Genomic DNA, 17,714 nt, shown 5'->3' with positions numbered 1-17,714 from the left:
GGGCTAGGGCCGTAACTCACGCTAACTACCCCTTCGCCTCAACCAAGGGACAAGACTGGGAGGATCAGCTGGCTTCCTGACCATAGGCAAACAAATGCTGCCGCCTGCCTAGCGGGCCATTTGCTCTCCCAGTCATTTAAACATCCTCCTGCAAATTTGCTTATTCTATTCATGGCTTTCCCAAGCAGCACCCACTCAGAGTCAGCACCAATTCCAATCATCAGGGGTGAGAATGCATGCAGCTTGGCGGTACTGTATTTAAGAGTGTTTAAATGCTGTGGCAGTGGGAGCTACAGTTGGCAGCTTCAGTAAACCCTTCTGCTAAACATACTAAAGCTAAGGCTCAGGACCACCCACAAAGCCACGAAGCACTCACTGTGACCCTCAAACTCCAGCGCCCATACCAAACTCCAGCGGTATGGGCGCTGGAGTTTGAGGCCTGGATTCAAATCTGCAGATGGCTGCCTCCCAAGCATGTGCCATGAGCGGGCTCCTCGTCACCATCAGCCTCAGTCTCCTCGAGTGTGAAGTGGGAGGACAGTATCTTCTCCTCATCCATGGGGATTAAATGAGCTAATGTGCAGAGGGTGCTTACCAGCATTGTACAAGGCCATGGAGGTTTAAATAAGATGATGCACAAGCAGTGCTGAGCATGTCTGGCCTTTTGTAAACGCTCAATCAATGACTGTTTAACAAAGAGCTGTTTCTATTTGCAGTAATCCCTTCCCAAACAAAGTGGCTCTCATGGGAAATTCATGGATAATAGTGTGGATTTACTTGTGTTGACCTTGCTGGCAACTGTGAGAATTTGGGCTCCAGAACACATAAACTGAGTCAGGCGGTGGTTGGGGAAGATGAGAACAAGAGAGAAGATGGGCTGGATAGGAAAGGGAGGGGATGCAGAAGGTAATTGTCCTCGCATCAGACAGGCAAGAAGGGCGGTGGTCAGGGCCAGGCTAGGCAGCGCTGGGCCTTGTTGAAGCCAAGAAAGCGGGCCATTTCCAAAGAGGTCAGCACAGACAAAGCCATGGAGGAGTAAGCAGATTAGCTTGGCTGTAAGATCAGAATGGGCTTAGGCAGTGGGTGGTGAGAGTAGGGGACATGTCAGGCAGGTGAGAGCCTTTCCCTATGCTCTGCCCTCGACGGGCAGCATCATGAGCATCACCCAGGAGCTTGTCAGAAATGCGGAATCTGGGGCCCCAGCCAGCCCTACTAAATCAGAATCCGCATTTAACGAGAGACCCCCCAGCTGACTTAAAGGCACATTAAGGTTTGAGAAGCACTGCTGACAACAAGTCTATAAGGTAAGCCCCATCATCATACCCACTTTACAGGTATGAGAAGTTAGGAAACTTATGCCCAGGTCATCCAAGTAGTAAATGGGAGGGATCAATTATCTCTGGTCTCCGACATGCTGAACACCACTGTTCTATGGTCTGAGTTGGGGTAGGGACATGGTCTTGGGCAAATGAGAGGCAGTGAGAAGTCAAGGAAGTTCATGTGTACGTGTGTGTGGAGCTGGGGGAACACCATTCTAAATTCTGCCCAAGCTCCAAGCCCACTCCCTAGAAAGCCCTGCAGGCCCCTTTACCCCCACCCATCATTCTTCTCCTAAACTCCAATGTCCTCCATCATCTGTGTTGGGTTTCCTCAAGACAGACTCATCAGCTGCATTGAATTCTCACTCTTCTGTTTGTGGCAAGGTGCATTTCGAGGGGGATCGGAGGCCTGGGTTTAAATTAGCAGGTGACTTTGGGCAAATCCTCCCAGCTGTCTGGTCCATTTAGCTCACACCTATAAAATGGGGGTCTTGCACTGGCTACGGGACAGTATCTGTTCCAGCCCCAGTGCCTGGGGCCTGCCTTTACCCTCCTTGCAGGCCCTGAAAAGCAGAGTCCAGCAACCTCTTCCCCAACTTCTCTTTCCTCTAAAGGTCCAGTAGTGGCTAGCCCACAGCCAGGCCTAGTAATATCTGTTTGGAGGCAGATGCTGGCCCTCAGGCCCACCGCCTCAGCAGCTCATCCCCACTAAATATACATATGGATATAGCTGGGAGGGACACCGCCTGTTTGGATATCCTTGTAAGTCACCACCAGGAGCTAAAAACGCTCGAACCAGTTATTTAGCTGGGAACCTATAAAACTGCTCTTAGGGAAGGCTAAACACTCCCAGCTCATTTGTGACAATCTCACAGTGGCCTTTGAACCTCAGATGGCATTTCCATCATGTATCTTAAAGAGAAAAGAGTCAAAAACTTCCCCAAACCAATGTATTCTCTGATGTCCCGTCCCTCAAATTTCACAACGTGGACCCAAGTTTGATAACAATAATTATTTCCACATTTAATAACACTTAAGTAATTTTATCAATCTATGAGAGCTATAAAAGTCATTACTGGCAATTTTTAAACCTACCCTTTTCAGTAACTACTAGGTGCCAGGCACTAGCCTAGTCACTTTCTATGTATTATCCAGGAACCTGATGCCTCATGGCAAAGTAAATTTCTATTGCTATTACAAATGAGAGAACTGAAGCTCAGGTGTGAAGTGACTCACTCGGGGTTGCTAATTAGCAACCAACGCAAGATTGAGTCCAGGGCTAGGAGACCCCTGAGGGGTCTGTGGCCCTCAAGGGAAAGATGGTGGTGGCATATTGTTTCCAGTGTCCTCTCTCCCTACTCATCCTGACTGGGCCTGGGGTTCAAAGCCCCCTTCCTGCAGGCAGGACTTCCTAGATTGAACCTACTTACGACTTTGTTAACCGTGAAAAAAAAAACCAAAAAACCAAAACAACAACAACAACAACAAACCTCAAATCAGGGCCAAGGTGTCTAAGTGAACCTTTTTTTTTTCAGCTAAAAATCTGTCTTTCTGTGAAAAACAGAAGATAGAGACCGGTTTCTGAAATTTAAGTTCCTGAGTTGAATCAGTGGGCCCATCTTGCAGCCTCTGCTTGACCTGGGTGTGAGGACAGATGTGCTGTACATGGCACACAATGAGAGGTAAGAACGGGTCATTCAGGGGTCAGGTTTTCAAGGTGGTGGCAGCTGATAGCCAGGCCTCCTCTACTCAAGCCAACTTTGACTCAAGTCCTGCTGCCAGGCAGAAAAGAAAAGCTCATGGGAGACCAGAACATTAATGTGCATTTACTGAGCAGCTACTATGTACTCTGTTCCAAGGGGTGCTATGGGGGATAGTAGAGAAAGCAAAAATATAGTCACCACCTCAAAGAGCTACCATTTTCAGCAGTAGCAGCTGCAGCAATAATAAAACAGCAAAACACACTTAGTATAGACCTGCTCTGTGCAGGTAAGGGGCCCAGGGGTGTGACTGTGCTAACATACACTCTATGTGAGGGCTGACTGGATTACACAGCTGAAAGGATCTTAATCCAACAGTGTGTTTGAAGCCTTGTTAATAGCAAATTAATACAATTCTACTGTATTTTAAACTAGAAACTAAATCATTCACAAGCATTCATCCCGTGCCCAAGATAAGCTTAGCACCGGGCATGCTACAATTGGTAATGCAGGATAAAGCACAGTAATGTCAAGAGCTCCCTTCCACCAGGCATCTACTGCGAGCCACAGGCTGGACCATGCTTCATTTCTGCATCAGTTCTAACACAGTGACTCTGCAATGTACATATAATTATTTCCACTGCATAGATGGGAAAACTAAAGTCTGAGGAAGTGAATTAGCCAGGATGGGGCAGAAACAGGATTCAAATCAAGATCGAAAGTTCTCTGAGATTGGAAATTGTCTAAATAGCAAAAAATAGGAGATGAAATGATTAAATTATGATATAGCCATAATGAGGCAACTCTATGTTACTTATACTAAATAATCACAAAGATATATCAAAGGGGAAAATTAGATGCAGACCGCTGTTTGCAGTAAGATCACATTTTTGTAAAACTTCTCTGACATAAAATTCTGGAAGGGCACATGAGATTCTGCTAACGGTGGCTGCCAGCAGGGAGAGGAGATGGGGAGCTTTGGGGTGGGGGTATTTCACTGGATACCCTTTGGTAGCATTTACATTTGCTGCCACGTGCAGTTAACCTTTGAAAAGTAAATGCATCCATATTTTAAAGTCCCTGCTCTGTCTACTTCCCCACGCATGCCTTCTGGATCACCCTCCGTGCACTGAGGAACTTCATATTCACCTGCAGAAAGAAGGCTGACCCATGTGAATGGGGCGAACGGGGTGTGGGTGTGGGTGGGAGAACTCAGCACTGAATCGAGGGTGCAGGGGACAGGGGACAGAGCACTGGGATGAAGGCTGGGGGTGAGCTGAAGTCAGGGCAGAATGATAGAGCAGAGGTGAAGGGGGACCGGGCCTGGACCTGGGTCTGGAGGGAAGAGGAGCTGAGTCCAGATGTCAGCAAGGCTGTGAGGATCATGTCACCTAGGAGACACGTGGGAGTTGAGCAGGAAGGTCATGAGTTCAGCACAGGCTGAAAGGACAGCTTTGGCAAGGGGACGGTGTCCTTGCAGTCATCCTGGCAGAAAACTCTCTCTGGCCTTCATCAATACCAGAAACCTTGGCTGGCCGCCAGTCTCCTCTGCTGAGCCATTGTGCCAATAAATACATGTTGGCAGATCAATTAAACCATCTAGGAACTACGTCTGCAAATACAATTTCTCCACCTTGATATAGGCGGACAAGCCCTCTCTAACAGGACTGAGATCCTGTGGTTCTCACTCTCCACTCCCCTGGAAGGTGAGCCCAGGGCGCCGACACCTGCTCTGTGGAATCAGGCCCTGTTGGGTGGGCAGTGGAGGCAGAGCTGGCCCAGGCAGCAACGGGCACAGGCACAGGGCAGTTATGATCTGGGTTTAAGCACAGTTCTGCTACTTGCCAGTTGTGTGGGCAAATTCTTCACCTCCCCAAGATTCAGTTTCCTCATCTATAAAATGGAATAATAACAGTCACATTGCCTCAAGGTTTGTTGCTTGGACAAAAAAAAAAAATAGAGCAAAATGAGTAAAACACCTGGCCCGGGGCATGGAACATGGGTGGTATCGAGAGAAAGTATAATTTTTATGACCCCCAAATGAAAGCTACTTGGGACTCCAAGCCTGCTTGTCTATGTCTGTGGCTCCTCTCCATTTCCTGGGTCTCTCAAAGCACCACTCACCACCCAAGAACTCCAAGACAAGAGAAAAAGTGGGTGTGTCAGCCTTCCTGGCAGCCAGCATGGAGGAGGAGCCGGGAGCCTGAGCCTGGGAGCAATTCCAGAAACTAGTCCAGAGCAGATTCCAAAGGCCTGGCCCACCCCAGGGGCCTAACCTCACAGTGGTTGGGACATTTTCAATGACATTATCCTGTTAGCAACCAAAGCATGCCTGATTCACAGCCGCTGCTGGGGCTGTCTTTATGCAACGAGCTTTTTGAACACCCTGCAGAGCTCTGTGCTGAGCCAAGAGCTTTGAGGGCTGGAGATGAAGTCTGTGGGAGGACAAAAATGATGGGGACAGCAAACATCTCAGGGCCTCACCCAAACTCACAGCTGAAGGAGAGGGTCCCACACTTTACTGTACCTGGTGGCAGAGCAGCCTCTCCTGTCCATTCTCTTCCCTCCTTGCCTGCTGCAAATGTCTCCACAAGAGGCTCACTGCACCAGTCTGCCTCAGTGCGAATCCTGGTTTCCCTAGTTACAAGCTGTGTGACCTTGAGCAACTTACTCAAGCTCTCTGTGCCTCAATTTCTTCATTGTAAAATGAAGATGATAATATAGGTATCCGTTCAAAGTTGTTACAAAGATTAAGTGACTTGGGTTTGTAAAGTGCCTAGAATAGAGCCCAGCACAGATTAAGCACTACGTTAAGTATTAGTTTTTAGTGGCGTTATTGTTGTTGTAATTATTTGGGTGGGCCCTGGATCCCGTCATCTGGAGACAGCTTGCCCACTTGTCTGACCCCGGTTCTATGCTTCTCAGCTCACTCAGGTGGTTGAGCCCCTGGGCATCCCGCAGCTCTTTGCAGTAAACCTGGAGATGCTGAGTGGTTTCACTCCATGGCAGAGCTGAAGAAACACATCTGCAATAGAAAAATGCACTCCCAGGAGCTCTTGCTCTCAACGTACTCATGCTTCGGAGTTAAATGTGGTTAGCCCTTTCTAAGTCTTGCTTTTACAGTCATAAAACTTCAACAATTGAGAAAATGATATCCATTAACTTATTTCTGTCACATTAGAAGAGAAACACCTATGAAGGCAATTTTGGTTTTAATCCATAGGTGAACCTCAGGACTTGGCCCAGCTCACCCAGTTAATCGACGCAGTGAGCACTAATTGCTGCGTGTCTGCTCCATGCTGGCAACCTGTATCATGCCCATTTTACAAAGGAGAACAATGAGATTGAGAGAGAGGACTGATCATTGTCCACGGCCTCCTGGTGAGTGCCGAGGTCTGTGCTGTGCCCTGGGCAGAGTTCTGCCCCCATGATCACATGTGGAAGCAACCCCAGAGAGTGGCCCCACCTTTCTGGTCCTGAGCCTGTCTCCAACTGTGGTCTCCCTCATCCCAGTAGGGTCTGAGTTTGGGGACCTGCCATCATTCCACAACCAATGTTGTCAGAACTCTTCTCAGGTATAGAACCCCATCTTGGGTTACCTTTCCTGCCTAGAAGCTCCCTAGGTCCAAACCTCCCCAGTGCCCAGGAATCCACTGGTACAAAGGGATCCCCAACCCCTGGGCCACCGACTAGTACCAGTCTGTCACTTGTTAGGAACCGGGTCGCACAGCAGGAGGTGAGTGGCAGGGTGAGCAAGTGAAGCTTCATCTGTATTTGCAGCCACTCCCTGCCACTAGCATCACCACCTCAGCTCCACCTCAGATCATCAGGCATTAGATTCTCATAGGAGCACCGGTTCCTGGTGCCAAAAAGGTTGAGGACCGCTGCACTGGTGGGCTTCAGCACAAGTCACCAGGTACAGGCATCACACAGTCCCTTCCCAAACAGCCATCATCAGACCACACTGCAGCCTATCCTATGGCCCACCCAGTGGTCAGAGCTCGTCTCACTGACCATGGGCCTTTAGAAGCCCAGAAAAGTTGAGCTCCCCATTTCTGCAGTCACACTCTGCCTGAGATAGAGAATATTACTCCCATCTGGACAATAGGCCAGCGCCATAGCAGACAAACCAATCCTGTTGCAGAATGGGAGATGACACAGGCTTGACATTCTGGCCTTCCTTTGACTCCCAGACAGGCATTCCAGCTTCAGCCAACCTGAAAAATCACTGCCTGTGGAGAGGAGGATGGAACACTCCAAATCTTAGTCTCCTCAAGTTTCTCTGGCCACCTGAAGGATCCAGGAGCTCACGATGCCCCAAACACAACTGTCCTTTCCCACCCAGACCCCCAGCAGTGCACCAAGGAGGCCACCATGACTTCATTGCTCTCGATTCTATCATGTGTGAGGAGCCACTGGCTGCAACCTTGTTAGCGCCTTAGCTTTGTACCTGAAAACCAAGCAACAGATAATACCCAAGTGTGAGTCGATATCCACGAGGAAGCCCACCTTGGGGCCCCAACTGTTGGCTCAGGCAGCCCCCACCGGGTTTCAAGATCAGCCTTTAATCCCAGCTACCATATTAGTGGTGCCACCACACAAGATCTCACCGCAGCTATGAAAGAGACCTAATACTGTCCCATTTTACCGATGAGTAAAATGAGTTATAAGGCATTAGAATGACTCACTGAAGACACAGAGCCACGGAGATTTGGGCATGAAGCTGGAAATGAGACCCATCAGACACCAGAGCTTTGGCATCCCGAGTCTACCCTTCTAGCACAGTGATCAATTCTGGCAAGTAAACTTTCCAGTCTCGTTTAAAAACAGTCTTGTTGGTGTTGGTTTTCTCAGCCCTGGGGTTTGCCTGGTCACCATGTCTCTGAGGGATCCAGACACTCTCCACAAGGCACTGGGAGGACACTAAACTAGCCTTCTCAGGACACACTTATCCGCTCCTCGACTGAACCAGTCAATCAGAGAAAACAGAATGACGTCATGCCATTCAATGGCAATCTGAGTCTGACAACCATGAAAATGAAATATGAGCGAGAGTGTCGCCAATGCTACCAGAGAGTTGAACATACCGGCCACTGTCTATTGGCCTGTCACCCTCGAAAACAGTCGACCCACCCTGTGCTCGAGAGTAAATGTAAATCCTACTTGAGTAAAATCTCGTTCTGGATTTCTTTTCTGGGGTGTTACTCTCAGTTCCTCAACTGAAGGGGGAAGCATGAGAAAAGAGTGGGCTTCAGAGACTGACAGACCTGGGTTAAGCCCATTCTGGCTCTCTGTAGCTCCGCCCTTCAGTTTTCTCATCTCTGGAATGCGGCAATTATATCTCTCCTTTAAAATGAATAAACTGGAATTCTGGCTCTAAGTACCCACCCCTGTGAGCTTCGTCAGGGGTGTGACAGGACATCTGTTTAGATAAGGAGTATGTGATTCCTCAAGGTCCCACTCATCGTCTCGGCTTAGGTGGCCACATGTGCCTCTGTCCAGAGACCACCCTGCCTTCCCAAGTGACTCCCTCCTAAAACCAACAACCATTTTTGTTACTATGATTTTTAAGCTGCCTCACTGGATGACTATGTATATACCAAATGAGAGGAGGCCTTAGAGTTGTCAGGGGTCGAACCTAGCAGCCTGTGGACTTGTCTGTCGCCTACAAGGGTGTCTTGTTGGCCCACATGGTGTTCGCAGCAGCTGCCAACTTTAAAACTGGGATAGTTCACAAAATCTAGATTTCTGGATCCTCTTGGAAAAATTAGAAAATTCTACAACTTGCAGCACTTATTCCCATGAGACAATGATCAGCTAGAGAGGAGAGGTAGCTGCCCTCTTTGACAGTTCACCAGGAAAAGCTAGAATTTGGGTTCCAGCCCTGAATACAGTAGGTGGTCAATGAACAATGGTTATTATTATTACTTATCAGTAACTCCAGTGCATTCAGGTACAGAGAATGTACCTTCTACTTGCCACTGCCTTTCTGAGGTGAGCATGAGGCTGGGCACACAGGAGATACCATATGGCATAACCCTTATATATACTGAAAGATTCACAATTAGTGTCAACACTCGAAGCCCTTACTAGATGCCAGGCACTGTTCTAAGCACGTCACATACATTATTATTTCATTTATTCCTCACAACGACTCCGACCAAGATTACTAACACTGCACCACTTTTGCAGATTGGGAAACTGAGGTACAGCCCAAGATCACTTAGCCAGCTAAGGACAGTTAAGAATAAAACAGAAGAGCATGGCCCCGGAGTCCACGTTCTAATCACATTCTCACATGGGAGGACGGTCCCAAGTGCCGATGGAGGGCAGGGCCTCACCTGCCTCCTGCCTCCTTCCCCAGCTCGACTTTTCTAGGCACAGGCAGGCTCTGAAACCCACTTCCTCCGTGCTCCCCACCCCCAACTGTCTGCACTTACGGTCAAGGCCGTTGATGTAGCGCATGGTGACTTCGCAGTGGCCCCACACAGCGCTCACTACTGGGTACAGCTTCTTGCCCTTGAGACCACGGAATGCCACGCCCAGGTACTGGCCGTCCACGACGAAGCTGAGTGTACCCTCGTCCATGTCCAGCACCACGAGCAGTGAGTCCGGGAGCGCGAAGGCCTCCTCGGGCCCCAAGAATGCCGGGTAGGCCACTCCGGGCCGGTTCTTGCCGTCGTGATAGAGGCGACTGCGACCCAGGTCCCAGCCCCACGACTCGGCGTCACTGCCCACTAGCGCTGTGTAGCCCACTGAGTGCAGGGGTGCCCGAGCTGTGGCCACACCCACTACGGCGTGAGTGCCCCGCTGCCGAGCTGGCCAGTGGATCTGCCAGGCGTGCAGGCCGCGGGCATGGCCCACCTTGCCGCGAATACCGTCAGTGCTCTGGGCCACCGGGTGCCGGTGGAAGGTGAGGCGGTCATCATCCTTGACGAAGACATTGAGCGAGCGGTCCTCCGGGTTCCACGCGTGCCGTAGCTGCACAGCCAGCCCGGCCTCCGGCATGTCCAGCAGCTGGTCCAGCCGTGCCGGCCGCCCTAGCTCTGCTCCCCGCAGCTCCCGTTTGGCCGGACGCAGCGCCGGCTCTCGAACCTCCACCGACTTGAGGCTCCCGGAGAGCTTCTGGCCCATGCTTCACTGCCTGGAGGGGGCCACCGCTGCAGGCCGCCGCTACCTTGTGGGAGCTGCCACTCCCCGCAGCCAGGGATGGACCAGGAGCCTAGGAACCAGGCTTCCAGATGGTGCACCTCCACAGCCTCTACTGGGCTGGGGCAGGGGCCCAAGCTCCTGGAAGGAAGCAAAGGGCATGGGTTATAACAGCGGCATTTACAGCCATTTATGCCCATGCTTTGGCTGAGCCCTTTGCATGCATTAATAATAATGATTAATTAATAAAATATCTGGCACTTAGTACTTGCTGTACGCCAGATACTGTTCTAAACGATTTACATTTATTAGCACATTTAATCTCTTAGACTTCCCTATAAGACATATACATTATTATCCCCACTTTATAGATGAGAAAACTAAAAAGCAGAGAGAAGATTAGTAATTAAAGTCCCACAGCTCATAAGGGGCTGAGCCGAAATTCAAACCAAGGTCATCTGGCTTCAGAGTCTGTGTTCTTCTGTACTTAGAGCAATCCTAGGCAACTTTATTTTAGAAATATGAACTGAACCCAGAGAAGTTAAGTGACTTGCCCAAGATCACTGAACCTAGAGAAGAACCCAAGTGCATTTGATCCCAGGGGACAAATTCTGTGTCAAGGCTGGGTGGACACAGTTTTCCAAGACATATGGGCTGAAGACACATAAGGTGTGGCCCATTGTTTCCCCTCCCTGGCTGCCCTGGGGAGCTTAAATAGAATCTAAAGAGCAGTCAGGGTTGAGAAGCAAGGCACAGAGTGAGGATCCAGCAAAGTCACCCAGGGACATGGACACCACCAACACAGCTATCTGAGGATGCGATGGGGTCTCCACGGGAAGGTGAGCAAGAAGCAAGGGGAAAAGGGAGCTAGCGTTCAGGCTCTAGAACCAAACAGAACTGCATCCAAACTCCTCTCCCCATCTCTTAGCTGTGTGTCCACAGGAAGGTCTCTCAGCCTCTCCAAGACTCCAGTTTCCTTATCTGTAAAATGGGGATAAAATGCATCCCTCCAGGTGAAGTGGGAATCAGAGACAATAATAATGAAAGGCTGGCCTGAGACTGCAGAAAGGTTTTCCTCTCTGGCTCTATTCCCTAGGTATCCTAAATGAACCCCTTCCCATTGGAGGGGCAAGCTCTTTCTTTGGGCATATAAACACCGATAACAACATTAATTCTGCCATCATCCAACAGGAGACCAACCAGAACCCAGGGTGCTTGGATGGGCCCTGGGGCGGGCAGTGATGGAGAGCTGAGCCCTGCAGCACATCCGGAGCAGAGGCAGGTGCCTTCCCCACCCTGGCCTGAGTACTGCTGGGCTCAGAAAGACTTCCCCTGAGACAGGACAGGAGACTGGCAATTTTCATTTCCTGCTGTGTGGCCATGACCTCCCACTCAAACAGCGGCAAACATCCAACCAAAGTGCAGGTAGAGAGGAAAAGAACCCTACTGCCACACAGCACAGGCAGGAATACTGTGGATTTCTTTGTTAACCCTCCTACTTTATTCTTACCTCCCCTTGTCTTTCCTTCCTATGTCAGACCCCAGCTCCAGCTCATGCTAACTCTATCTAGATAGCTCTGGCTAATGTTTAATCTGGAGGAATACCAGAACACATAAGCAGAATAAAGTTACATCTTTTCATATCCCAAATCACCCAAAATAAAGGAGAAAGAGAAAAAGAAATGCAAATTCTGTCTTCAGCAAAACTAGAACACATTTGTAACCCGAACCACAACTAATCAGGAGAGGCTGCCAAAAACAGTAAAGGGCTGCCAAAAGCAGTGACGATCAAACGGGGTGTGAGAAAGCACCTACAGAAGACACCTGTGGCTGCAGATCTGAGATATAGCCGGCAGATTTCTCTTAGCTGGCACTCACTGAAGGAAAAACCCTATGATTCCTAATCAGGAACAATGGGAACAGGGTACGTGGTCTGGCAGTGGGAGCTACCTCTGGGATATGCACAAGGCAACCATCTGAGGGTGAGGTGGGCAAGTCATGGGAAGGTAAGTGGGAGTCAGGGGGATAGAGGAGGACAGGGCTAAGAAAACCACAGGCCTGCCATCTTCACAGGAAGCAGCGTGCTGGTAAAGCAGAAGCAGGAGAAGGGCCTGGACTGGGGGAAGCCTTTAGATGCAGTCTGGGTAGAAGCTAAAAGTTACCATGAACCCGAGAGCCATTCTAAAACACTTCCTGGAACCTCCTCTGCATTCATCCCTTGCAAAATGCTAATCTGAGAAGGTTCACCTCTTTCAAAGAGGCACCAGCATACAATATATAGTCAGCGATGCTAGAGGAGAAATAAAGGAAGAAAAGAAGAAAAAAAAATATGGCAAATCAAGAAAATTTACCTGAAAAAAAGCGGTCACAAAGCAGATAAAAATTGTGACCAAATTTGTAAACTAATTTTGTAATCATTTCTTTCAGGAGGGAGACAACTAGTACAGGTTAAAAAAAAAAAAAAGACTAATACATTTTCCGTAGTTATAAAGGCTCCAGAAGAACTAATAATAAAATACACACCTTCCAACTGTCAGAAGGAATACAGCCCAAGATAAAACAGACCATACCATGAAAAATTTTATTTTAAGAAGCAATAGAAGCAAAAAGACAAAGACAAAATATGACAGGAAAACTAACACCAAAATACTAGCTATGTTAATGAATGGCCGCAGCAAACTACTAAAAAGAAAAGATTCTAAGACTGGGGAACCGGACAAAAATCCCCAACAGTATGCTTCCCGTAAGAGATAATCCCCAAAGCAAAGTAACTTGATAATTTTGAAAATAAAAGAAGGGCAAATATATGCCTGGTAAGTGCTACTTCAGACTAAACAGGCATTATAATCTTAACATTAGGCAAGTAAAGTTAAATTCAGGGCAAACAATTTTAAATGAGACAAGAACACTTTACAATAATTAAGAATATGATCCACAATTGAAGATCTAACAGACCAAATAACAGCACTAAACTTCAGAGCAAAAGCTTCAAGAAACACAAGGAAGGACAGGCAGATGCACAATAAAGGCAAGTGATTTTAATTCACTTCTTTGAGCTCATGACAGATCGATGGACAAAATTAGGTAAATACATAGAAAAAAACAAAATTGCATAATAAGAGTTTTAATTGATGTATACTTTTAAAAAATTCCCCAATATTAGGCCACAAATAAAACCTTACCCCAAAAAGCAGAAATAATACAGAATCTGATAACATAGGAAAAAAAACCCTAGAAATTAATCATAAAATGTGGATCACAAAACCCTACCACTTGGATGTTTTAAAAAACTTCTCTTTTAAACAACTCATATCAAAAAAGAGATCTATATAAAAACTGCAGACTATCTAGAAAATAAAAATAAAGAAAAAACATTTCATGTATTGGAACCTGTGGAGTCCCACTAAAGTGGAGTTCAGAAGAAATCATGACTGTTGTACTTATACTAGTAAATAAAAATGAATGAAAATACGCAAATTAAGCATAATAAAATAGAAAAATAATAGGCCTAATCAAAAAATCTGAGAGCTGGTTCTTTGGGGAAAAAATACCACCAAAACAACAACAATGAAAACAATAAAACATATAAACCATAATTCAATCATATATATTATATTTTCTATTATATTGTTATTATACTATTATCTATTATATTACTCTATCATGTTGATAGTATGTACCCTTGATAGGATGTAATGAAATAATACATTATTTCTGTGGTCTTTCTCCCCCAAACCCATAACTCCAGTCCAATCATGTGAAAAACATGGGACAAATTTCAACAAAATACCTGACCAGTACTCCTCCAAACTGCCGAGGCCATTAATGACAAGTCTGAGAAACTGTCACAGCCAAGAGGAGCCTAAGGAGACAAAACTACTAAATATAATGTGGTACCCTGGATGGGATACTGGAACAGAAAAAGGACATCAGGCAAAAACTAAGGAAATCTGAATGAAGTATGGCTTTTAGTTAATAACAATAATCAATATTAGTTCATTAGATGTGATAAATGTACCATACTAATGTAAGATGTTGATAATAGGGGAAACGGGGTGTGAGCATAAGGAACTCTGTACCATCTGCTTAGTTTTTCTGTAAGTCTAAAATTATTCTAAAAAATAAAGTCTATTAATTAAAAAACAATAAAATAATTTTAAAATTATAAAACATAGACAAAATATACAAAAACTAAAAGTCACCTTGTATCTCATTAACCAGATTTAAACATTGTTAGCATTTGGATGTATTTCACTTTTTTTGTTTGTTTGTTTTGTCTATAAAATATTAGTGAATTTTCTTTTTTAATATTGGTGTCATGGGCCTTTATTCAAGTTATCTCACCTAAAATTTAATAATTAACATTTTCACATATTACTAAATATACTTTAAATGCATGACTTCAATGACTAAATAAAAAACAATAAAACATAAAAGTCATTTAATCTAATCATTTCAAAGAAAGGGGCAGAAGACACAAATATGTAAAATAAGAAATAAAAACGAGAAATAACCAAATGGCATAGCAAGACACTCATACAAGAAGTTAGACTTGTTTGTTGTTTTAATATGAGGAGATACATGCAACACAAATAATAAATATGACAAACTACTACAAATGAGTAAGACAAGACCAACCCAAATACAAAATGAGAAAGGATAGAACAAATAGTTCACAGAAAAAGAAAAACAAACAACAACTTTGCAAAGATGCTCTATCTACTAAATGCATAATAAAAGAGAAATAAGTCAGAACTGCTATTTTGGTTTATCATGAAATGTCATTTTGGTGTATGAGATTAGTGAAGATCAAAGAGTTGGAGAAGCTCATATACTGCAGAACCAAAGGTAAAATGGTGTAACCTCAATGGGTGGCAAATTAGCACTATCTCTCAGAGTTGCAAATGCACATACCCTTAGACCCAACAAGTCGACTTCTAGTGTTTATTCAGATACACTTTCAAATGTGCAAAATGACATATGTATGTGTACATATGTATATCAGTAATATGTATCATATATTTATTATATAATATATAATATGTAAAACATGTATATATGTTATTACATATGTTGTACATATATAGGAATGCGGCATTGTTTGTCATAGCAAAATATTGGGAGAAACCCAAACCAAAGATAGGACAAAATTTTTTTCCAAAAAGTTCTGCTTTTATTGCATTGAAGATTATAAATGATAAGACTGTAAATGACAGTAAATTCATATAATGGAACACTATGCCACTGTAGAAAATAATGTCCTGATATGGAAGATCCGATGAATAGATCAAGCCAAACAAACAAGGCAGTATGTCTAGTAGACTACCGTTACTGTGGAGGGAGAGGGAGGGGAAGAGTAGTAAGAGGGAGGAGGGATAAAAGGGAGGAAGGAGTGAGGTATTTAACCCAAAGGGCTTCATCCAGCCCTTGAGCCTCAAATAGGTTATGAGAAATAAGCAAGATAACGAGTGAGAGGTACAGGGCCCATAGTGGGAATTCAATCACTAGAACTGACACACTCACCCAAGGGCCCTCTTTGGAAGTTTGTACAGACTGCCCAAGGGCGTCTCATTGGGAGACCAAGGCGGTTGGAATCTGTCACTTTCGTAATTCACTTAAAAGCACCTTATGCTCCTATTCTAATAGACCAAGAAACTGAGGCTCCAAGAGGAAGCAGCCCAATCAAAGTCACATAGCTGAAAGATGGCAGGGATGGTTCCACCCTGAGCAGCCTGAACCCAAAGTCCCCACTGCATCCACTCCTCTGTGCTTTCTCCATCACCAACATTAAGTATTTATCTACACTCACTCTGTGCCAGGCAGCATGACGACTGCTTCACAGGAACTACAAGGCATGTGCCCCCTTATTCAAAAGAGCAAACAGGCTTCCAGTGAGAGGTTCCCAGTAAGTGGCAGGGCTGGGACGGACTCCAGGGCTGCAGTAAGATAAGCCCATGTTCCCCTATCTTCATCCATACTCTTTAGAACAGAGCCTTTCCACAGCGCTGACTCTAATCAGCTCTGCATGGCCCACGCAAAACATCTCTAAGGGAAATGTCTACAACGATGCCAACTTTGTTGCTGTTGTTGAAGAGCTATCTTTAACATGTCTGACAGCGACAGCCAAGCAGCAGCCCCAGAGGAGACCTGAGCTGGGCACTGAGGGCAAGGTGCTCCCCGCTTGGCTTCAGTCTCAGGGCCTCAAGGCCTCTCCCCTGTCAGTGGCAGGCAGGGATCCAGAAGGTTGCACACAGTTGGGGTGTGGCAAGGTGGACATATAACAGACAGTTCCTTCACCACTTTCACCAAGACAGGGCCCAGAGTGGAGTGCTCATGTCCACTAATGGCCATCTACTAAGGAAAACTAGCGACAGCACAATGTAACAAAAGGGCAGGGTTTGAATTCTGTCCGTTGGACCCTGGGCAAGGACTTAACTCCTCTGAGACTCATTTGAGAATTATGCTGCTAACTAAGTGCTAACCTTGCCTGCCTTTGTAAGGATCAGGGTAGACACAGCTGTAAAGTCTGGAGCAGCACAGGGCACCCAGGAGGCACCCAGGGAAGGTTAAGTGCTCCTTTAAACTGTGTATGTTCTCCCACATTGCCATTTCTCCACCTGTATGCATCCTAAAGAAATAACCGTGGGTGTGCACTAGGATTCAGCCACAGAAGTGAAGGACAGAGTGGTTCATAGCAGCAAAGGATGGGGATCAATGTAGATACTCAGCGATAGTGTGAATAGTCTTATTCCCTGGAGATTCCACTTCCAGCCCAGACCCTGGCCTGCAGTGAAGGTTTTAGTCTGTTGTTGTCTCCCCTATACCCAGCCAGGACTCACTGCCTCTGCAGTACTCACCTCGGAGAAGCTCCATCTCCTATGGTCTCCTGCAACTAGTGACAGAACTACCAAATAAATAAAAGCGGGGCTAAGTAACTTGATTTTTGTCCCATGGAAACTTCCAGGGCAATAGTCAGGATCAGGATAGAGAAACAGAATGACCAGCTGAAGACAGGGCCAAGGCCAGAGCTGGGAGACAGGAAGTTATGAATGCAGTGTCCCAAGTCCTAAACTGGTCACAGGTCAGTCTTCATGTCTTTGTCCAGGTGGGTGGGCCCCCCGGTCCGTCCTTCCTCACCTCCCCAATCCTGCCTGACAGCTCCGCCTCCTCCAAGAAGGTTGCCCTCTTCTACCTGGCCTCTAGGTACCTGCCCAGAACTCCGTCCACCCTGAGTCAGCCGAGACTTTCTGGTCCTGCTGATCTTTTTTCTACCGTGAGGGTCATTCCTTTGATGACAGGAAGCTTTCACCTGGGCCTCCTTGCTCACTCCACCCACAGACATGGGCACAGTGCTTTCAAGGCAGGGCAGAGTACATTTTATAGGTAGTCTGCCCATTCGTTAGATGTCACTGTGCACCCTTCCTGCTTCCAGTCCTCATTTATTTATTCAACAACACTTAATGGATGCCTGCCAGGTGCCAGGCTCTGTGCTGCTACAAGCTAGGAACACAGTAGTAGCCATGTCAGGCTCAATGCCTGTCTTTTC

General features: G+C 46.4%; 1 protein-coding gene across 1 annotated transcript in view; it reads right to left on the bottom strand.

Moving 5' to 3' along the window:
• SPSB4 (splA/ryanodine receptor domain and SOCS box containing 4) overlaps positions 1 to 17,714 on the bottom strand; it is a 75,558-nt gene that overhangs the window by 50,144 nt on the left and 7,700 nt on the right. Inside the window, exon 2 of the mRNA XM_039837308.1 lies at positions 9,460 to 10,309. Coding sequence (XP_039693242.1) covers positions 9,460 to 10,153 — 694 coding nt within the window. The 5' untranslated portion in view covers positions 10,154 to 10,309. The remainder of the gene's footprint in view (positions 1 to 9,459; positions 10,310 to 17,714) is intronic.

The sequence above is a fragment of the Pteropus medius genome, unplaced genomic scaffold (genome assembly GCF_902729225.1).
Source record: "Pteropus medius unplaced genomic scaffold, Ma_sr-lr_union100, whole genome shotgun sequence".
NCBI lineage: Eukaryota > Metazoa > Chordata > Mammalia > Chiroptera > Pteropodidae > Pteropus > Pteropus medius.
This window is presented reverse-complemented; position numbering and strand designations above follow the sequence as displayed.